The sequence below is a fragment of the Misgurnus anguillicaudatus genome, chromosome 24 (genome assembly GCF_027580225.2).
Source record: "Misgurnus anguillicaudatus chromosome 24, ASM2758022v2, whole genome shotgun sequence".
In the NCBI taxonomy this organism is placed as follows: Eukaryota; Metazoa; Chordata; class Actinopteri; order Cypriniformes; family Cobitidae; genus Misgurnus; species Misgurnus anguillicaudatus.
Window position 1 is genome coordinate 6957435 of NC_073360.2, and position 16035 is coordinate 6973469.

The 16035-nt window shown below is 37.9% G+C and overlaps 1 protein-coding gene across 1 annotated transcript in view; it reads right to left on the reverse strand.

Annotated features, from left to right (window-relative positions):
- septin4b (septin 4b) overlaps positions 1 to 6323 on the reverse strand; it is a 48049-nt gene extending 41726 nt beyond the window's left edge. Inside the window, exon 1 of the mRNA XM_055195843.2 lies at positions 6176 to 6323. Within this exon, the coding sequence (XP_055051818.2) occupies positions 6176 to 6223 (48 nt within the window). The 5' untranslated portion in view covers positions 6224 to 6323. The remainder of the gene's footprint in view (positions 1 to 6175) is intronic.
- Positions 6324 to 16035: the final 9712 nt, after the last annotated feature.

A 16035-nucleotide genomic window follows, 5' to 3' on the forward strand; every position in this document is an offset into this window, starting at 1 on the left:
TAGGACTCGGCAGATGGAGGCAGTGGCGTATCGTCTTCCTCAACTCTTGCTTTTTTAAATAACACATTAAAGAAACTTTAGCCATTATTGTGGCAATTTTTATATTAGCTAAAAAAGCAGTTAGCAAAGTTAGCTGGCTGGCTGCCAGAACCCGTCGCTCCCCACAGAGTCTACCTGCCAGAACCCCTAGCAACCAATTACGTTCCGGAGGGCGGAGGCTTCCTACAACTTGCTTTAACAACTCCATTTTATTTAGAAAGCAAATTATACACACACCGGTCAACAATAAATCCGGATTATATTAATATATTTTCTTAAATACATTTGAATAATAAAAATAAACAAAAAATGTATTTTGATTAAACTTGCCTCGGCGGGCCAGGGACTTATGTGGGCGGGCCAGTGCCGCCCTGGCCCATTACTGGCTACGCCCCTGTATCAGACACTCTTCTGCAGGCAGGGGGAGGGGCGGGGCTGTGTTTCCTACCCTCCACTGCCACTTTCAGAGTGTGCTTGTAGCAGCTAGGGGGCTGCTCAGGTTGCAGCAACAGTACAATTTGTCCAGTTAAAAGTTATTCTATTACTGAAATAATTTTAGAGACATTATTTAAAGGTAAAAAACTACATAGTGTTGCTTAAATATTCGTATAAAATGTGAGTGATATTATACACTTAAAAACAATGTGTCATTAACACAGCACTTTGGTTGCAGAGGCTTCTGTGTGAACACAAAAATGTCCCGTAAATGTTTTGGGATCGCTCCAGAGAACATATCCTGTGTAAACAAGAGGCAGAAACAATGCCGTAAGGCATTAAACAAGCCTTACTTGAATGCATGCACGGATTCCAGAAAATCATTGAAAGTGTGAATTAACCAAAAATCAAACGATCCCGGGAAAATGCCGGATGCATTTTACGCGTATTTTCCGTAATCTGTGTGAAACTGGTTTATGGGTAACAATGTAGTCACAAGGTTCTTCAAAGAATTCCATAATACAATTAAAACATAGTACTGCCATGATACATACAGAAAACCGTGATGTCACCATGACATACAGTACACTACACATCAGAACAAACTTTTAAAATGATTTCCCCTCACATTATCCTCTACAAAGTGATTATTCAGTGAAAGCCATCCATTTTAAGACTTAAGGGCAATTTATAGTCGTGCGTAGGTTCTGCGCCTTTGCAAAATTGTAACAACGTGTCCGTTATATGCAGACCGCAGGCATTGTGATTGGTCTGCTGAAACCCCTCCTGTCAGGTCCTAATACAGATTTTTGCTAACAAAAAAAAAGATGGGTCAAGTTGAGGAGTGATAAACTCAAGCTGCAACAAAAGTCGCTGTCCATTTACCTCTATCACAGCTAATCTGCTAAAATCATAGACAACAACCTGCTTCTTCTTCTTGTTTGTGGGTTTACTGGCCAAGCGCCTACTTTTTAGGCTGTTGCACTGCTAATGTGGGTTACACGCGTGGATACTGCCTACCAGCGGTCTAAATGAGTGTTTGCACGTAAATGCGGATGACGACGCAAAAGTATATGTAAAAAACAGACTTTAGCCTACGCTGTCGCGGTTACCCGGTGAGATCTACACACACCTATAATGAGCCTTTTACTTTTCTAATGTTAAGCATACACATTTCACTTACAGTACATTAACTTTAAATTAACTTTCTTAATAAATATTCCACCACATCCATATTTAAACATCTACAAACACACACAACGACTTTACTAAAAATAAAAATTAATTTCATTAACTTGTCATGGGAAAAACTTCAAGTCAATACTTTCTGTTTGGCCAAATACAATAAATGTGATGCCAATCAGATATTATGGTCCAGTCCAGACGTGGAAACTGCATTAAGAAGGCGATAGGGCACACAACCTTTTGTAAGCCCACCACAGAGTGACATTTCCAGCACAGTGGTGTCAGACTGCCTGCTGGATAAATACAGCTTATAAAAGCTCATTAGTTTCAACTTCAATCAAACACATATATATTGCATTTATGTATGTGCTATTAATAAGGTAAGCAGGTACTGCTCATACGTATGACCTGAGACAGACTTCAAGCTGTAAGGTTTGAGGAGAGGATATTGTGTTTCTTAGCCATTGGTCTTAAGCTTTTTGAAAGCTTGATTCAGCATGAGGAGTTCAATCTGGAGAAAAGTTTCAGACTGAAACAAAAGAAAAGAAATGTAGCTTTTAAACCCCTAAATAACAGTGATGCCTGACCCAACACCATTAAAAAGTTTATCCGCTTATTAACAGTTTCACATAGCTATGATGCTGGAATCAAGTGTACCTTCAAGTGATGTGTTTTTCCAAATGTAAAGGCATCATTACTGCCTCCTGTGGTTTTACGGTCTTACAGTGTGTCTATTTTATTCTCCATATATAGTGAATGACTAAAATAACAACATTTGAGAAGTAAAAACATTTCAGGCACATAATGAACATTTAACATTTGAGTTTAATGTCTGAATGGAGCACCGATCACATGCATTAAGAGTTGTTTGTCTTTCCACTAGAAATTAAATGACCAAATATTAAAATAGCAAGCTGTTTTTGGTATGCAAGATGGAAAACATTTATAATGCACGACTACATTCATCACAGAGCTGTCAAAACAACATTGTGACTAGAATGTAGACTGATAGAGTCAATAACAGAGGAAATAAATGTAAGATGAACTGTGATGTCAGAAGTCATTGTGCAGTGTTGTATAAGAATGCAATAAGCATATTGGACACATTTCATCATAAAGTTCACATCAATGACTGAAGACACTGAAAAGAGATAGACAAAGCATCTGAAATTTGGAGAAGGGTCTGCCTGCAGAAGTTGGACTTTCATTTCAGGCTTGCACTCTCATGCGCTTACTGACAGTGATGTCACTTGCAGTCGCTAGCTCGACAAAACCCGGACAAGTTTGCATTGCCTGTGGACGCTGGAATTGTTACATTTACTTAACATAGCAAAGAAACACGTTTGTAACAAAAATATTTTTTCCTTGTGTTTATTGCAGGATTAGTACATTTTGCATTTTAGTTTTCAAGTGAGACACTGTTTTAATATTTACAGCAAAGCAACTAATAATCAAAGATACAAAGAAATTGTTAGATCTGAAGAGCAATACAAAATTGTAGTTTAACCTAATGCCCATTTTTACTCTGGTTTCATCATTACTCTAGTCACCATTTTAAAGGCAGGGTCTTTAACCACAGCGAAACAATACTGAAACATGATGTGCACTGTTGTGCAATGGGGGTTTCATAAATTAATACAATTTATTTGTGAATGAATTATATGCATTTTGCTGATACAGATACTAAATTTAATTGTAAATTCACTTAATTAATTACATCAATACATTAACATACATCAACAGCACTATCATCTCCACTTTCATTGTAAAAGAAAAAGGGAAAAAACATGGACAAAATGTTTTCATGGTTGGCAAGTTTACTGTAATACCACATTCATTTTAAATACCCAAATGTTTAAAAACTAAATTTGCAAGTCATAGATCAGTATAATTACTTAACATCTAAAATATAAATCATTTAATAAAATTCTTAACAAAACATTGACAACAATACACTGATGTTGCGATATTGAGAAGTACATCAGAGAATGCAGGTCATGACTGCAAGTAAGGCTGGGTATCGATTCAGATGTTCCAGATCGATTCGATTTCAATTCACAAGCTATCAAATCGATTCGGTTTCAATTCTCGATTCAATTTTCGATTTCGGTTCTTGGGTCGGTTTTTATACTCGATTCTCGATTCAACTCAATGAATATAGATCTAATATAAAAATACTATATTTATAAAAAAAGAACAGTGAACAGCAGTTTACAAGTGGGTAATTAATAAAAAGAAATTAAAAGCCACAACACTATCGTCGTTGTCTTGCTTGCAAAATCTAAAATGCTTCCATACCTCTTACTTTTTATGTGAAGGTGGCATCAAAGTCATTGATGTGCCTGAAACCACCATTTTAAGCACTGAATGAATGACAGGCTCGCCTCCGCTCCTTGGTAACATTGCGCAAGGCAAAAAAGAGGGTGACATCTAGTGAAGAAGACTAGTAATTAGATCAACGTTAATCTTACGTTCAATGTTTGCAGAAATAAATATGAAAAAAATAGATTTTGCTCTTTAAGAATCGATTTTGAATCGACCACATAAAAAACATGATTTATTGAAAAATCGATTTTTTTGCCCAGCCCTAACTGCAAGTGATGTCACTGCCAGGAAGCACATGTGTCTGGGAGTGCAGTGCAAGTGCTGCAGCTAGACCCTCTTGGAAATCTGTAGTAGAGATTAGGTTGTGTGAGATAGAGAAGAATCCAGTGTTGGGGAAGGTTTTAAAAACCTGTGCCTTATACATTGATCAGTCACAGCCACATTGCTTTTATATGAATGCATCACCTCATGCCAGTCAAAAGGACTGATTTTATAGATAATGAACTAACCAACTTGTAACTTACAATACAATAATTATTTGCACCAAGTCTCACTATTAAGTCTTAATAAATGTGGAGAAAAGCTCTTTCACGCCCTTCGTTATGCGGTTCACTCACGGATCTCTGATTGATTCACTTAGCTCTGATTGATTTGCATGGTGACTGAATTGTTAAAACCATTCATGTATGAAGGTATGATTGTTTAATAATTTGCAGTTCTTCTTGTAAAGTTCAGTTCGTGCCTCACTGTGCTGACAACGAAACAGCGCCACCACACAAGTCATGCAAGTGCCCATCATGCCATTATAGTATAAAAATAAAGTCATGTCAAATGTTTCTTATAAACGTGGATGAATATGTGCTAAAAAGAAGCGAGACTGGATGAGCTTACAATAACTGGACACAAGAAGAATTGCAATGAGAAACAGATGCTTGACAGACTGTGACTGTATTGAACATCACGGCAGTACTTTCGAGAACCAGACTGAAATTCAGTAAAATCGAATTCTTAAATATACCCACGAGAGATGGATAACACAGAAACAGTGCTAAATGTATCAGCAGCAGAAATGTTTGGAATTCACCACTTATATTTCATGGTCATTTGCAAGGGCCGAGATTTAGAAGTGACCTCCGTCTAAATTCTCAAGCTAACTCTATAAATAACCCTAATGAAATCTCCAAAGACATACTGGGTCACTCCATGCAGCCTACTTAACAAGAACAACAATACTGCTTCCTCACAATCTTCCTTTCAACACTTCTACAAGTCTCTTTGAACTTTCAGTACATGCCTTATACTAAAAAACACACAACTGTTACATACTTATAAATCTGTTCAAATGACAACTATCTTGCAAACATCTCCAAGTGTTGGAGTGACACCATGAGGCACTTCTCACTGGTTGGCGTGAATAAAAAAATAAAAACAAGGTTTAGTGGAAGAGTAAGAAAAGCGAAGTCTTATATCCTAATTTGTTAATCTTATAATAAAATGTATGTGGATCTGAATGTGAGATTTGAGAAACGGCTCATGAAACACCAGCTTGACCATTGTGTTAACGTTTTAAAACCAAAACAAAAAAGTGTACCACATTGTTACTGCAATTTCTACCCACTTGCTGCTACCAGATTTAACCATTATTCCTGTCAGGTGATAAAGATAATACACATTCTCTGTAATGTTACACACACACACACAGAAACCATTGCACAGTACATCAGTAAAACAAAAATCATTATGAAAACATTCCATACATTCCGCTCTATTTCTGGTGCATTGCTAGCTACACCAAATAATTCAAGGAAAACCAGCAACGGCTACATCGGATATAAACCCACAGACCTACAAGAAATAAGTGCTGTGCAGAAAAATAACCTAAATCAATTCATAGAACCAAACATTATCTATTATAAAAAAAATTATTCCCTCATTTACTTTAGAAGCTTTGCAATTTTAGCTACACTTAATAAATGAAACACCTATTATACGCACACAAGACCTACATAAAACAAACACCAATTTATAAAAAATAAATGATCCTAACAGTTAATTATAAAAAATCTATGAACTGGCGGCTACTGACACTGTTATTTACAGATTATCAAATACAGATATCCAGATGAAACTGGTGCTGTAAAATCATTTATCTGAGCTTTTTAAAACATGATCCTCCACATCTGAGACTTACTTCAGGAGCTAATGCATTCTCAATAGATACATCTGAAGGATCCAGCATCCTTTCTCCTGTTCTGGGCTCAGTTGATATTCCTCACTGCAGAGCTGAATGATGGTAACTTCAATTGGTTTCCACTTCGTCAGATTTACAAACCACAGCAGTTTTGATTTCTGCTGTACTCGCTTTCACTATGCACTATAAGCTGATATTTTATGTAGCCTGCTAGTGTACAGTGCCACCCTCAGGCTCTGGCATCATAATTAAACATCACAAAATGATTACATAACCATCTAGTTAACATTGCACATAAACTGTATAATACAGATCTTTTGTAAACAAATAAACATTGAGCGTGCAATGCTGTGCACTTGCTAATACTGAAGGTGATCTGAACAGATGCATACAACGGACAAGAAATGGCAACAGTGAGTCTTTAGCAAGCACTACCTGAAATAAACACTTCAGCAGTAGAGTAACTTTGTTTCGAAAAGAGATGGAGACAAAGACCCCAAACCCTCTTGCCCTATAGTAAAACATGCACTTTACAGCAAAACCTTGATGTGTCCATGGCCAGTGTTAAAATGATAAAAAAATCAATAGGCCCAAATACTGACTTCATACTGTTGCTGATACTCTAACTATAACGTGTCCTCAAATAATACCAATAAAAACACAGACATAAACTTCAATGAGGCCTCGGATAGCTATCCCCCTCCATGCACAACACATGAAAGGACTGAACAAACACAGTATATCTGCTTTTGGTCTGCTACCAGTACTTTTTAAAATAATGGTTTGCTTAGAGTTTTGTTAAATATTGCTGCTGGTCAAATGACAGACCACTGAAAACTCACAGGCTGAGTCAAATTGTCTAACACAGATGTTAATCAGTGCATTATACAAAACACATTTCATTTTAGGATTTCAGATAATCATTATTGTAATTATTTAAATATAAATAAAACTAAAAATGTTATAGATATAAATGTACATAATAACTTAACGCAAGCATGATTATGCCCATCAACTGGCTGTACATTTACATTTACATGTTTTCATACACACTGAAACATATAATATCTTAACAAGACAAATACGTTAATTATTTACTTATTAACTCTTTCCCCGCCATAAACAAGTTATATCATCAATTAAGAGAAAACACTTCCCTGCCAAAGACAAGTTTTTACAGCAATCCATATTCACGCTATTATACACAAGGTGGCACTCTTACCCACCTTATAAAACACTAAAGCATTTACAGATCCAAAAGCAGTAAAAATACTCATTGCATTCCTCCTCTTATACGTATATACTGTGTACAATTCACACATATAAGATTTGACAAGCACGAAAAAAAAAAGAAATATAAATTAATATTTACACTTTTTTTAGTTTGCTCATGCATGTTGCCAAATAACATGTACTTTAAACATTTTGTCTATGTCAAAAAATGTATGAAATTCTGTTTTCAGTGGACTTGAATAAAACTGAATCTAAAGTTTTTTTATTAAGTTAAAGCTGTAGTCTACGATGTTGAAAATTGGTCAAGAAAGCCTTAGACGTTGGGAAGTTTTAAAAAACTCATCCCGCCCCTCTACATACACACCCCTCCCACCGGGAAATGACCTGAACGTCGTCACTCTGTCAAGCTGTGATCACCGGTAGTAAACATCGGAACAGAGATTTACTGAGATTTACAGAGATTTAGCTAAAAGGCAGTAAACACGTAAAGCCTTGAAGGAATGAACACTTACAAGTATGACTGATTGACGTTATTTACTTTCACAACAACGTTTGGCATATGTTTCCCCTCCTGAGCCTCGTTTCCCCTGGTCAAAAGTGCTACATAGCGCACATTAATTGCACAATAATTATTAGTTAGTATTGGTTTTAAGTAATTGTTATAGCAGCACACAGGGCATCTTGTTCAAATTCCGATCGACTCGAACAGAAACCCGCTAGGCCTATTGAAATATATTCAAGCACTTTAATAAATATAATTACTTTGACCCGTGATAGGCGATGCTAAACGGCTAACATTCCAATGCCGACCGGCAGCATGAGCATGTTGTCAGACTGATATAAAGATATTAATGTAACACCTCACACCATAAAAGTATAAATAAATGCTAACCTGCTCAACAAAAACTCAGCGTCGGTTTTCAGTCCCAAATCTCCCTGAAGCTTCCTCCAACGGTCAAAGGTGGACCCTATATTAATTCGACTTTGAGTCCAGCGTTCTTCACATTATTTTTTTTTATCTCTGCTCTTCTACAGACTTTCTCTTTCTTCCAACCTTGACTGTAGGGACCGCTTGCTGCTGTCGGTTTGTTTTTTCTTCATTTGTGAGCTGTTGCTACTTCGCTAGCTACCACTGTCAGAAATTTCATGTCGCAGGAGAGGGCGGGGTGGGGTGCGATGGGGTGGAGACGCGAGCGCAAAGTGGAGTTTCAAGTGGAGCGGGGATTGGATCAGAGCAGTCGACCAACGTAAGCTGTCCGGCCGGACAGCTTACATTGGTCAACTTCTCTACTGCTTTACACACAATAGAGTGAATGGATTTTTTTCATTCTTTTTTCTCTTCATAATGATAGGATTTTACTGTAGAACCATAACCAGCATCTAAACTAGGTTATTAATAATGAACAATCTTAGAAATCGTAGACCATAGCTTTAACTGAATTTAGTTTTGCATCAAATACAGCACATTTTTTTGCTCAATCAAGCAATTGCGCATGAAATCACATGCAAGATGCATAGCAAAGAATGTGCAACGTTAATGAATTTGCACGCACAAACCCCTTAGAGCAGGGGTCCCCAACATTTTATACACTGCGGACCAGTTTCAGCTTGAAAATGTTTTCGCAGACCAGGAAGGGGGTGCTGAGGTGCTGTGCGACTCAGACTCGTGTGTTGCACATACCTGCTCTATAACTTATTTTTAGTGGCTGTTAGTGCTGAAAATACTACTTTGCAAATTGTATAAAGTTTTAAACGAATGTAAAGATCAAAGAACCATCCATGAGGAAAGTTAAAAGTGTATAACCATATTTTGGCCAATTGCTTTTACTTGCATTGTTTAAAGACTTCACCAGCTCATTCAGTCTTCAGCTTGAAAGGCAGCTTGAACCTGAGGCCGGGCTTAAGTCCCAAGTTTAAGTAACAGAACTGAAAAAAATAAGTAATAAAGAATAAGATTGAGTAGAAGAGGGATGCCGGAGGAATTGCCGCTGCCCGGAGTAATCTAGAGTCATTCTTTTAATGGTGATTGACACAAGACTGAATGGTAAGGTTCCTCCCGAACCTACGTTTAAAGTGTACCCATTGAACTATGGTTACTGCAGTAAGAGTTATATTCATCATGGTGCTGCTATCGCTGGATAATTATGTATTTGTTTTCCAGAAGACTTTTCAGTAATTTGCGATGTCATAGAGTTGAAAGTTTTCATGTAGTGACATGTATTCAAGATTTGCGGCGTACATTTGCATTTGCTTTAGAAGAAGGCTCAAAATCTAATGACCACAATCCTATGTAATCACAGATGCGCTGGTAGACAGAGAGAGAAAGAGCGCTGGCTGGTACAAAAGTGGAAACGATCAAGGTCTTCTGAAGTTAGTTCTTAAAGGTTAAAACACCTGATGAAGCTATTACGTTGCAATTATACACATTTTTTCCAGGACGTTCTTGGAACCCGGTGGCAACTTGTCCACGACCAGGTACTTAGAGCACAGATTTGCATAAAATTACCATCATTAATAGGGGTGTCACGATTTCGATTTTAAATCGAAATCGATCGAAATTAAATCACAGCTTCGAACTTCGAATTAAAAAATGGGATCGTCGATGCTGCCACGCCCCCATTTCACGTCCGGTCGGCTTGCCAAGCGAGGAAAAAAACTCTCAGAGATGCCTTTAAAAACATCTGTCCAGCGGAACGCGATCATATTTTAAAGACGAGGGATGCTACAACTCATTGAAATGCATATCATAAACAGGATTACCAGTGATCTGACTTTGGACAGAGCGCAGCTCTCTGCACGTGCGCGATAGCGAGGGAGGCGCAAAGATGCAGCGGGTTATATTAAACAAAAGGATAGTTTGCCTCAGCTTGCATGAAACGCATAAAACTGAACAAATACGTAAGGGTTACTACTTTAGTTTATGTTCAGACGTCGGACAGATGCGAGCACGTGCACGTGAGACAGAGAGAAGCGCAGCTGCTTATTATGCTGGATTTATTTCAGATGCTATGAGTCCAAGACACGCGCATTAAGTCCATGTTAGAGATGCGCGGATGGACTTTTATTTAATAGCGTGCACTGGTGTCATCCTGATTTACCACGTTGTAAAACTTATTCCAGGCAACCCTTTCTCACATTCTATTTCCTTTGTTTTTAATTCTCATTTTTTGAGTTTGCCACGTACCTCCTTCGCCAGCGTTGATAAGAGCTGTGTCAAAATGCGTCCTCATTTCTCCGCGCTGTTAAAGAACGAATGGATCCTTAACAGCCGAGGATTTCCCAAACAATTAAAAGCTTTATTAAATAAAAGTGTGTATTTATTAGAAAACTTTTTCTTGTCACTGTTTTAGTATTATAAGTTATGTTTTGTGTTAATATTATTCTGTTTATGTTGCGTATATTTCTAGGTTGATTATTTGATATACTGTTGAATAGTTTAATCTACATCAATGTGTCATATGTTCTGAAATAAATTAATATTTTTCTGATTACATATTTATTTTAATAAGTCAGAAATGTCTCCGCTGTTTTTTGGTGACAGGCGCGGTGGGTGCTACTGGGGGCGTGTGCAGCAGGTGACGCAAATTTTGGGTGGGTCCTCAGAAGGCTAGACCGTCTCATTTCAGTTTTCTTCTTGAACTTCTGAGGCTGCCACTATGAAAGACAGAGATGTCGCATGCTTAGAAGGACAGAGCTAATAACAAGCAGTCGATCCGGCACCCGCCCGAATTTAATTAAAATATTATTTTTCGTCACGTCATCCGCCCGATCCATGTAACTGCCAACCGCGCATAGTCATGTGCGTGCAAGAAGGAATCCTCTCTCTACAAGCTCTCGCGTTAAGTGAAGCCCACAAACCCCCATGCGAGTTTTGCAATGTGCATGTTAATGTTAAAGTATTATAATAATAATAATAAATAATGGCATATAATTTTTGTCTAAATTATATGCCATATAAAAAATATGTAAAAATCGAGAATCGGATCGAATCGTGACCTTAGAATCGAAAATGTAATCGAATCGAGGATTTGGAGAATCGTGACACCCCTAATCATTAATAAATATTTTACAGACTTATTTTCAAAATAAACATAAAGTAGTTTATACAGTAATGTTAATATTAGTCCCTGACCTCATTATCTGGAGATTAGTACATCATTGCAAAAAGGGGTGGGTACAGAATGGCCTTTGAAAAGAAGACACCCATCCACCCTAAAAAAAGCTATCTTGAACTGAATTAAATCTCAGACACAACTGAAAAGTGCTACTGTGCACAATTCTTTATAGGGGGTTAAGTTTTAATGCAAGTTTTTTGTTTTCCAATGCACACAAATTCTTATATGATTTTAATAAAGATAAAAGGCTTGCTTTCTGTGAGGTCTGAAAATAAATATTTATGGAAATACACTCATTACTGGTTTAAATGTTAACTGGCACATCGGTCAAGTGAATCGTTGTCCTGCAGTCTGCTGCTGAAACAAAGAGATGCATCAGTGCCACACAGGATTACATTTGTCATTCAGTCACATATTACTTCTGCACGACACACAGTTAGATCGTATTTTTGAAAGTATGTCAGGCCACAGGTGCATGCTTATGTACTTATAAGTAAATTCATGTTTGATCAACTATAAAGTCATGACTCAAAAAGAAAGTCAGTATTCTGAACTGCTTCAGACAGAGTCTGATGGTGTACTAGAAGAAAAATTAAAGTTTGTGAATACTTTCTAAAGGTTGTGTATATGATGTACTGTGCTACAGGGGATGTCTTGTTATTGGTTAATTGGTTAAGTTTAACAGACGTGCGTAAGGTCACGTGACAGGAAGAGAAGGAAACACACACATTTTAAGAGAGACAGATCCTTTGATCTCTTAATGAAAAATGTGTGTTGGGCTGCCCAGACTCTCTTATTTCAATCACACATGTGCACGCACACACACACACACAAACACACGCACGCACGCACGCACGCACGCACACACACAAACACACACACACACACACACACACACACACACACACACACACACTCACTTCTACAGCTATCTTAGTAAGGACACTCATAGATGTAATGCCATCCCTACCCCCTTACCCCAATTCTAAACTCAATCCTAAACTCAAGTTGTAACCATCAAAAATCTCTTTAAAGAAGTGCCAGAAAGTGAGGATTGGCAAAAATGTCCTCACTTTACTCTCTTCATCCTCACTCCAATGGTCTTACAAAAACTTCACAAACATACATAGCTATACAAGTATACATAATGTACACACACACACACACACACACACACACACACACACACACACACACACCAGTACTGTGCAAAAGTCTTAGGCCACCATGCCAGAATTAGATTTGTTGTTTTGCAATGTTATACTGATCATATATAATTGTTTTTCAGTCTCTTTAATAGAATACATCCAGAAAATACAGGATATGTGTATACAGTATTAAAAACTGTATAAAAATGTAAACTGATGTGTCAAGTATTTAGGGTAAACCAAGCGTGCCGCACAAGCACTGAAAAGTAAAGCCAAAACGTCTCGATCGCCCCCAAGTGACTGGTCCCAGTCAGGGCCAGATTAACACTTTGTTATATCCTGGGCAACAATATTCAAGGGCCCCATCATCACGACCCCAGGATCACCATAATATGGTCATATACAGAATATATTACTGTAATATACAGTAAATATACTCAATACTTCAAACTCTAACTGTCATCAGGTGTATTTTGATTTACAAATATTTAAATGCTCATACAAATGCACTACTATTTCCCCTATCAAAGACATTCACTCACATATGATGCTATGAAAACAAAACATATCAGCATCTGTATAATCTCCGGGCTGTAAAAGTAAGCTGGCGGTGTAGAAAAGTCCTTGCTAAGTTAGCTGAGTTGTCCTCTGACTTAACAGAACTTTTTAATACACATTTAAGATGACCATGGATTAACTCTAATTTGCATAGTCACTGATATAAAAGGCTTATTTTTTGCATATCCAAGCAGTGTCTAAAAATGAAAATAGGCTTTTACTTAATTATTATTACAAGACCATCATATAGCCTAATATTAGACACCCAAACCAAAGTGAAGAAAATTATCTTTAAAGGAATAGTCTACTCATTTTCAATATTAAAATATGTTATTACCTTAACTAAGAATTGTTGATACATCCCTCTATCATCTGTGTGCGTGCACGTAAGCGCTGGAGCGCGCTGCGACGCTTCGATAGCATTTAGCTTAGCCCCATTCATTCAATGGTACCATTTAGAGATAAAGTTAGAAGTGACCAAACACATCAACGTTTTTCCTATTTAAGACGAGTAGTTATACGAGCAAGTTTGGTGGTACAAAATAAAACGTAGCGCTTTTCTAAGCGGATTTAAAAGAGGAACTATATTTTATGGCGTAATAGCACTTTTGGGAGTACTTCGACTCGCCTGAAAAGTCGTCTCCCCTTCTCACTCTCATAATGGGAGAGGGAGGGTGTTACTGCACCGATTCGAAGTACTCCCAAAAGTGCTATTACGCCATAAAATATAGTTCCTCTTTTAAATCTGCTTAGAAAAGCGCTACGTGTTATTTTGTACCACCAAACTTGCTCGTATAACTACTCGTCTTAAATAGGAAAAACGTTGATGTGTTTGGTCACTTCTAACTTTATCTCTAAATGGTACCATTGAATGAATGGGGCTAAGCTAAATGCTATCGAAGCGTCGCAGCGCGCTCCAGCGCTTAAGTGCACGCACACAGATGATAGAGGGATGATTCAACAATTCTTAGTTAAGGTAATAACATATTTTAATAATGAAAATGAGTAGACTATTCCTTTAATTTGCAAGTCTGAACTGAACATCAACGCAGACATGAATTTCCTCACAGAAGTTTAAGATCAAACAGGCTACATCTTGAACGTAGATATATAAATGAACACAGAGAAAGTAAGTTTAACACTGTGAAGCACAAGCAAACATGCTGGAAGGCAGCTAAAAACCATCAGGACATATACACCGGCTTATTTTATTTTATTGGAGCCTTACCTCCAGATAAAGTAATAAACTGGATTGATGATTTAAATGTTGTTTACTCACATGTGTGTTGTGAACTCTCCGGATTTTATGTTGTGCACTGCTCCACTCGTTCAACTGGTCGGTTTGTTTACAGTGTCGCGTGAGCAGCTACACTGCAGGTTCGACTTCATTTGGCGCTAAGCAGACCTCTTGGTGATGTCAAAGTACCGCGAGAGCGATTCAAAGCAGATTTCTCCATGTGATAACTGGAATCGCTCTCGCGGTACTTTGCTGTCACTCGGCTGTGGGTTTTTTCGCGCCCCTATAGTAATTTGATTTCATACGCCAATCGGATCGCGCAGATACACCACTGTTTATACTTTACATTTTCTGCGTTTCTGATGTCATTTTCCTTTTTTAATTTCCGCTTCGCGCTCCCACTTAGCTTCTCCATGTCTCGTTTTTTTCTGTTGTAGCAACGCCTTGCTTCACTTAACGCTCGGCGAACCTTTTACCCACCTATGGCTCTTCCCACCTCATGCGGACTGACCAATGAGAAGAGGGTCTTAACTTGAGGCCCTCTCTTCATTGGTCAGTCCGCAAGAGACTGACTCTCAACCGCTCTCAACTCACGTTCAAAGTCAAGCAGCGCAGCGTCTCTCTTTGCAGCGCATTGAGCGCAAAAGCCCGTGTTGATAGTTTGTTTAATATAAAGCGGCCAGCGGGAGATTACCAGATACAGTATTTTGCTCGTGCCCTTGCTGCCCCGGGGCCCTTTGGAGGTCTTGGGCCCCTGGGCAATTGCCCAGTTGCCCGTATGGTTAATCCGGCCCAAAGGTCATAAACCCCGCCTCCCCCATGTTATTCAATGGGAATTGAGACCAACTAAACAATTTAATTATTACACTTCAACTATCTTTTTTCCAAAGCTGATTTCTGTCATTTACTGTAGTTTTTATCACGCTGATGTAAATTCAAGTGTTTTTAAAAACGTCACGTCATGATTATCAGCTGTGATATGCGCATTTTGCGAGGGCGGGGCATTGATTTTGCGACTTCACTTCCTGCTCACTACTGCGCAGGACGTGGTCCCGAAATCGCTACTGCGCAGACTCAAGACCCAAGATCAGCACCGTATCGGGAAACTGGCGGCTTCATTTTTCACCAATGGAAGAGAGCGAACAGGCGTCGTCCATCTTTTTTTACAGTCTATGGAGTAAACTCCCCTTCCACTTGAGCAATAGCAGGAAACTGCAGGATCTCTTAAATCTACATGAAATTAAATCATCATTTTAAAGAAATTAGTCTTTTTACTTCATTCTGATTAAAAAACCTCAAGATGAGTTTAGTGCCAAGAGAGGTCACACTAAAAACCAATGATGCCTAAAGAAGACATTTAGTCCTGAATTTTTTTTTTTTTACATATTTCCTGTATTTTCTCTTTGTATCTTAATAAAATAGATTGGAAAATAAATATGAATTGACATTAAAATGTTTAAAACAACAAGTCTGGTGGTGGGGGCCTAAGACTTTTGCACAGTACTGTAGATATAGGTAATATGATCCAGATATTCTGAATGTTGTCTTTAAATCAAGTTGATCATTTTG